The sequence below is a fragment of the Pithys albifrons genome, chromosome 4 (genome assembly GCF_047495875.1).
Source record: "Pithys albifrons albifrons isolate INPA30051 chromosome 4, PitAlb_v1, whole genome shotgun sequence".
Lineage (NCBI taxonomy): Eukaryota > Metazoa > Chordata > Aves > Passeriformes > Thamnophilidae > Pithys > Pithys albifrons.
Window position 1 is genome coordinate 71,166,132 of NC_092461.1, and position 7,270 is coordinate 71,173,401.

Genomic DNA, 7,270 nt, shown 5'->3' on the forward strand with positions numbered 1-7,270 from the left:
TTCTCTTCTTGTGCCAGCCTTCCCCCCAGCAACAAAAGTGCTGTATTGATTTTTATATGGGTCTTAACAGCTTGTCAACTCTTCTGTGCCCCACTTTTTGACTACGTAAGGATAAAAATAGCTTAAGCTCAAGGGGGAGCATGGACGTTTGCCACTTCTGTTCCACAGTGTTATCTGAATCTTTTATTTCTCATGTGTAATACTAAGTCTACAGCATCTCTTTCTTGTGTGATTTCAATCATCTTCAAATAGAGACGCAATCACCTTTCTGCAACCAATAAGTTGTCTTTTTCTCTTCCTTTACATGATTTTATAAAAAAAGTTGCTAGGGTCCTTTTCCTAGCTTACATTCCTTTTTCACCTCATATCAGACTTTGAAGTGACTGAAGGAAGAATGTGATGCATACTCAACACAGACTTCTGAGGGAATTTTAAATTTTACAAATACTTCATGTAAAAAAACCAGAAAAATACATACACATTCCAAAACTTCCAAACCACCCAGCAACTGCAGCACAAGCAACATGGAACACTAACTTGTTATTGAAGGCCAAAAATAAGTCAGACCAAATACTGATCTAATCATTATTAATAAAAAAATCTTAACATAAAAAAGCTCTCTCTGTATACTTAAAGGACAAAGATGAAACTACACAAGAGCAGTAAAGATACATAAGTCAATTTAAGGACTCTTGAAATTATGTTTTCAGAATTGTATTCTTGTCTGTTGTCATCTGTGATGCATTTATTGTCTTCACCAAGACTGTAAAAGCTTCCTGAAGAAACCACTTGATACACTTTGGAGTTATGCATAACCTTGACAACCATTAATCCATAAGAAAAACATGTTGGCTATATTACTATTTGTTACCATTAGTTCATTCAGAAATGGATAAGCATCAGGCAGGTTTACTGATAGTACACAAAAAAAAGTTAGATGGATAACTGACACAAATTTAATCATCCAACAAAATATTTGTTATTTTTCATATCCTCTGATATACTTCAGTCATACTGATACACTTCTGGAATAAATGATCTCATGTACTAATTAGGTTCATTTGGTCTTCAGTGTTGCAATATTGCAGTGTCCTTTCAAGAATATGAATCATTACAAAGGCAGACTTGGATAATAGCAATTTCATTGCTTTGAGTGGTACGCTTTGTCAGATCTAGCACATAACTAAGCTGACAGCAGAATATTGATAGAATTAGTCACTTAAGAACAAGTAGCTCTTTGAGCAACAAAAAAGCAGGTGAGAGAAATCTAAAACAGAGCTGGGAGTATGAACTCCGATTAAGGTTGTTTTTCTCCTTGGAAAATGTCAGTATCCAACCAGGATTACTGGTCCTTGTCCATCTCTTCTATTCTGTCCTCAAATACCAACATACATAAATATGAATGAAAGTGGTACCTGGATGTTTGAGGTTGGGATCTATGCAACCTGCTTGATCAAAGAGACCAAACTGATTACTGTTTATTAATGTACTTGGTCTTTCTGAAAGAAAAGTTATTGACAAGCATTCTTGTAAACTTACTCCCTGTAACTGGTACACAAATATTTGATGGAAGGCATGTACCATATAGAAGTCTTGCTCTGAACTATAGTTCTGAATCTTGTTTATATCAGTGTGAATATGTATAGAGCTGGTATCTTAAAGATAACCTATTGCAAAGTCATTCAATACAGATGCTTCTCCTAAACCTACAATATCTTATTTTTACTGTCATTTTTCTCTGATTATTCAATTCATCAGAATGTTTAATGCTGGCTACTTCCATTAGAGCGACATCTTGAATTATGCAACTCTGTAAAGAACACCGTGGACCATGGACACGCCCATTATGCAATATCATTTAAGCTACTGACAAATATTTTTTTAAATACACTATTCCATGCTCCTAAAGGTTTTGTTTTCTTCTTGCAGCTGAACCCAGACATTAGGAAGATCCCAAGCCTCTTGGAAAAACAAGTCTGCACGTAGCATCTCAGTCAGTAAAACCATCACGCTGTCCTTTTCAACTGTTGGTACTGTAGAAATACATATAAAAAGGTTATTAGTAGAATTTTCATTGTATTCTCCTCAAAGATATTTATCTGCTTAAGGACTTTTGAATGCATTCATATCTGCTTTTTAACATAAAGTTAAATGGGTAAACTGTATAAATGGGTGTGCAAGTTCCATAGGTAGATACTTAAATAAATACCACCATAAATATGAAACAGTAATAAACACTAACACCTGCATAATGTGAAGTAGCATATGATTTCTCTTATTAAAATAAAAACATGGGAAGCTTCTATAGCCTTAAACAAAAGATACTCCAAGTGTAAATCATTGCAACCTCCAGACAGTTTTAGTTTATTACTACTTGTTGAATAACAGTTTTAGCAAAAGGAAAATGCAGCAAGTTAAACCCTCCATTGTAAAAACAGGACTCACCTGCTTGCTGATAGTGTTTTTCTGCCAACAGTTGATGGAGATGGTTCACTATGGAAAAAGCTCTTTATCCACCAATATTTATCAATTAAGTCAGGTAACCCTGCCAAGGGAGGAAAAGGCCACACTATTAGATCCTGTCTGAATAACAAACAAGAAAAAATGAAGACTGTTTTAAAGGGAACAATACCATGAAAGGCTTTTTCCTGGTCTGTAACATTCACAGCATCTGAACAGCAGGAGGAGCTGGAAGAAACACTGGACTCAGAGTTCAGCCTTGCTGTTCATGGAAAACAGAGACACATAATTAAATAAATGCTTTGAGAGCCTACACTGTTTCTGTGTTGAAAGCTTTTCAGATGTGCTGCTATATTGGAGGAATTGAGTTTTTTGACCTACAGAGTATAACTTCTATATTATATACACCATTCTTTTACACTTATTTTTACAAGAACTTTAATATCAGTTGACCTCTTAGTCTACTTATGTTTCATTTGAAAGCATACTGACATCTGTCTGCATAGCTTTCCCCAAAATCACTGAAAAAAATTTATGATCATGCACACTCTGCTACCAAAACAAGCAAGTCTATACTTGAACATTGAAGTTCAAAACAATCTAATTGCTATACTTACCATTGTAATACAACTATATACTAGACTCTGATAAAAGTGTCCATCCTTTACAGAGGAATCCTAATACAACATGTGTACTCTCAAACCAGTGATTATTTCACATATTTAGAAAAAAAAATGTGAATTGATTTTGTGTTGTGTCTAAGCTTGTAAAGTAAACATGAAGCACAGCTAGAAGCCAAGAGTTGCTAGGCTAACACTTTTTCTATGTGTAGAGGGACAACTCTAATAATTGTAAACAAAATTAAAAAAAAAAACAACCTAGTTCCTAACTATGAAAAACTCTCAAAGGAATTAAAATCTACCGGGAAAAGACAGCTCTTTGTCTCCAGCTCATCTAGACATCACCTGAAACGCTTTCTGACTTTTCCTGAATATCAACAATCTGAATATTTCCCTCGGGAGAGGCTTGGCACAGCTAAGCGCCCCTCCTCCAGAGGAGCTCCCTAGTCCGAGCAAAGGGAAGAGAGGGGAGAAGGACGGGACATGTGTTGGGGGACGACACGGAGCTCCCGGACCCCCGACACTCACTTCTGTAGTACTGGTTCTTGGCCAGGAGGCAGCCGGCGGAGGGTACGGAGGCCATGGCAGCGGCGCAACAGGGAATCCGCCCTTTCTCCGGGAGGAGCCGGCGACTGGAAGTATGCGCTATCCCGCCAGCACCCCGAGCCGCCCCTATATGGGCCGTGGCGGGCGGCCCGCCCAGGGGGCGGTGGGGCGGGACAGAGAGAGCTCCCTTCGATGTCACCTAGCCCGTGCCCCGGTCATCCCGGGACAGTCCGCGGCGGGCCCGCCGCCTCTGCCCCAGTGCCCTTGGTCCCTCTTCCTGCGTGTCATTTCTGAGCACTTCTCTGGGGAGAGACAGGCAGGATAAGAGCTGCTGAGATATTCTCTTCTCTGTGGGGAATGGGAAAAGTGGGGTGAGCAGACACGTGTCTGTTTCGGTAGAGATTTTTGCTGTGCCAAAACCTGGCGATTTAGAACATGACTATGCATATACACTAAAAAAAGGGAAGCCAAAGGAGCAATCTCCACTGTCGGTAATGAGCAAAACCTGTGATTATCTAGTCTTGGCAAAGTTAGTTCTAAGTCCAAGATAGAAAACAAAATAACTTTTACCTTCCCCTGAATAAATGCACAGTTTCCTTATGTTGTTGCAATCCTATCTCATGGCAAAACTAGTCCAACAGTGTGTGTCTTTTCCTTTAAGAATTGTCAACAGAAAAAGGAACAAACAGCTTTGGCTATTTAACTTTCTCCTGCTCTGAAACAAAATGTTTTGTCTTTTTTCTTGTTTCCTGTCAGAAGCTGTGGGTAAAAGCACAGCCATGTGTGGTGTGTGATACCATGTTACTGCCACATATCTGCTTCAATAGTGTGTTCTATCTCAAATGATAAGGACATAGTTCATAATAGCTTCTAGAATATTTGTAAGGGTATAAACTGGCACAGGGAGAGTGCCTGTGAAATAATACTCATACAGCAGTTGTAGCAGATAAGCATTGTGTACTTTCCTAGGCCTTTTTCTTGACCTTCTCTCATGAAAACATTGCAGTGTCTCCCAAGCAAAGCTTGGAGGCTTATCTGGAAATCTTCAAGATTGACACAGAAAATACTTTGCAGATGGTTTGGTACCAAGCACTGGCACCAGTTATCCTACATGTTTATAGTGTTATGTCAAAAAACACTGTAACAATAGAAAGTTTTTATATTCCTACCCATTGTTCCAGCTCCTTTTTTTATGGGCACCCAAATGTTACCAATCTATAAGGTGGTCATATCAGTCACCTCTTTTCCTGTTGTAATAATGAATTTCCATTTTGAGTCTCATTCTATTTGTGGGCAACAAAATTTTGCACCATCCTATTTGTTTTTGGCAGCATAAATGCCCTCACACTGAACACTCTGTGAAATGTTGGATCCATTCCTCAAAGGAGGGAAGCTTCTCCCCCAAGAGCCATAGGAACTGTTCCTCTTGGGCTGTGACAGTCGTCACTTTTAGTGGTAGCACTGTGTTCCAGACACAGCTAGTAACATTATCAATAATTGTATCTGCCATTCTCTTTCAGCTTTAAAATCCTGTTTTATTCTACTCATACATTTGTCAAGGACCTTATTAGGAAAGCTCTTTAAGCTCTAACATGCCCATGGTCTAGGCATTGTATTGGCAAAAACACAGACCTAAGTTGTTCTCTTGCAGACTCCACAAATATCCACCCATATTGGAGCCATGCCAAAGCACTCAAGAGCTGGGGAACACCATGTCTGTGAAACTTTTAATTGCTTCCTGGCTGCATGTGTGTCATTTTACTGTATCACTTGGCATACATGGCTATTTACCAGTTTTGTTCTGGAGACCTGTTTCATGCACTTCAGTGGAATAGAAAGTACTTATTTAATGAGAAATTTTCCACCACTTCTCTTACTCAGTCTGTCATTATGTCCTATCTCTTACATTTTCTTCAAGTAAGAATACAGAACTTTCTGAATACAGAACTACAAATTTCACCAGTGTTTTGTTTTTGTTTTTTTTTTCTTTTTACATGGTCATTCTGACAGAGTGCTTCTAAAACACTAGCACTTTTATTTTAAAGCATTGCTACAAACCCAAGGCATCCTATTATCTTCAGTTGACAAGTGGAAATTCTGAGATCCAAAGCAGCTAAGATAAAAGAATCCACAAAGCTTAGATTTCTCATATGAGAGCAGTCTAGGCCTTTATTTTTTATATCTATTTAGCACTATGCCATACTTCATTTATCCACTTATAACTGTCATTCAGGTTCAGATTTAAGTACTCAGTGTGTTGATAAATCAGATTCTCATCAGACATTGAAAAAATTGGTTAGTGGTCACCTATGATAAATGTAAGTAACTCACAAAGCATCAATTACAAACTCAGGGGCAAGGTTACAATTTAGCTTTCAAGACAGCATTCAATTGTCTTATCCATGGACCTGTTCTTTTCTCCCTGGAAGCTTTTGCTGCATCACTACTCATTCTGTCAGAAATATGGATGACATCCTACTAAATGTATGCCATAATCTCTTTAACATCACAAACTCAGTTTATATCCATACTTTATGCAAAAAGAGACAAAGGCCCTATGAAACAAGTAGTACATAATCTGCAACTTTATATTCCAGCCTTTTGGCTGGCTAATATTGTAACCTTAACAACAGTGTTCATTTAACATTTGTGTATACTTAGCTGTAAAATGGACACAACACTCATTTCTTTGTCATCCCATGAAACATAGATACTTATCAAAACTGTAACTTAAATTTAAATCAATATGATCCATTAAATAAATAAATCTCCCACCTAATTCTCCCAGGATTACCTGGTATAAACCTTTGTTAGACATTAAAACATCACAGTCACAATAAAACTAAACTAACAATCTATATTAAGCTCGACCTTGAAGCTGGCCTGTTAATTATTCACTAGACAAGGTTTGTCTTATGACCTTAGCTACTCTTTCCATTCCTGGAATATCTGTGAGCATGATGCCAGTCGTTCTGGGTACTTGTCTTGGGTGTTTTATTTCCATGCAATTTTATGACAATTTTTTTACTTTTCCTTGTTACTTAACCTTCTCTAAGAGTAGTGTGGCATTAGAAATTGTAGTGTTGCTTTATGGCTGTGTTCTTTGAAAGATTGTATGGATACTCTGACAATGTTTAGAGAGATGTGAACAATTTGAGTGAAAGTATCTTTCCACATGCATATGCAGAAAGGTACTGTTCTGGAACATCAGAATAGAGTAATCCCACCCCACAAATTTCTGGAAGAGCAGATTTTGCATCTTTTTATAAATAAGTCTTATTGCCCATCTGCAATTAATATTTCAATCTAATTTTTAGAAGAACGTATAGATCATGTTTTAAGGGAATTCTGTCTTAATTTGACAATATGACTCTCCATAAAAAGACTGAATTTTCCTGGGTATATTTTGTACTAGGTATATTAACATTTTTAGAGAACTTTCAGAAATGTTTCCTTCATGTATCTTTCAATAACTCTAATTGTTAATTATCTCAACAAATTATTTGGCATACCTCTTCTATCAGATTCTGGAAGGAGTCTGTAAAAGCAGCTTGCATTAAAGAAATTAAGTAGTTCCACTATGTAAAGTAACAAAACTTTGCTATGTAAAAAATTATTATAAAAACCTGTTTTGTTTGTTAGCT

At 37.4% G+C, this 7,270-nt stretch overlaps 1 protein-coding gene across 1 annotated transcript; it reads right to left on the minus strand.

Moving 5' to 3' along the window:
* Positions 1-571: 571 nt before the first annotated feature.
* PPDPFL (pancreatic progenitor cell differentiation and proliferation factor like) lies at positions 572-3,764 on the minus strand. Its single transcript, XM_071553120.1, has 4 exons — positions 3,609-3,764; positions 2,633-2,722; positions 2,446-2,545; positions 572-2,033 (listed from the first exon to the last, which is right to left on the minus strand). Exons 1-4 carry the CDS (start codon positions 3,661-3,663, stop codon positions 2,021-2,023), a joined length of 258 nt encoding a protein of 85 aa, XP_071409221.1. The 5' UTR covers positions 3,664-3,764; the 3' UTR covers positions 572-2,020.
* Positions 3,765-7,270: the final 3,506 nt, after the last annotated feature.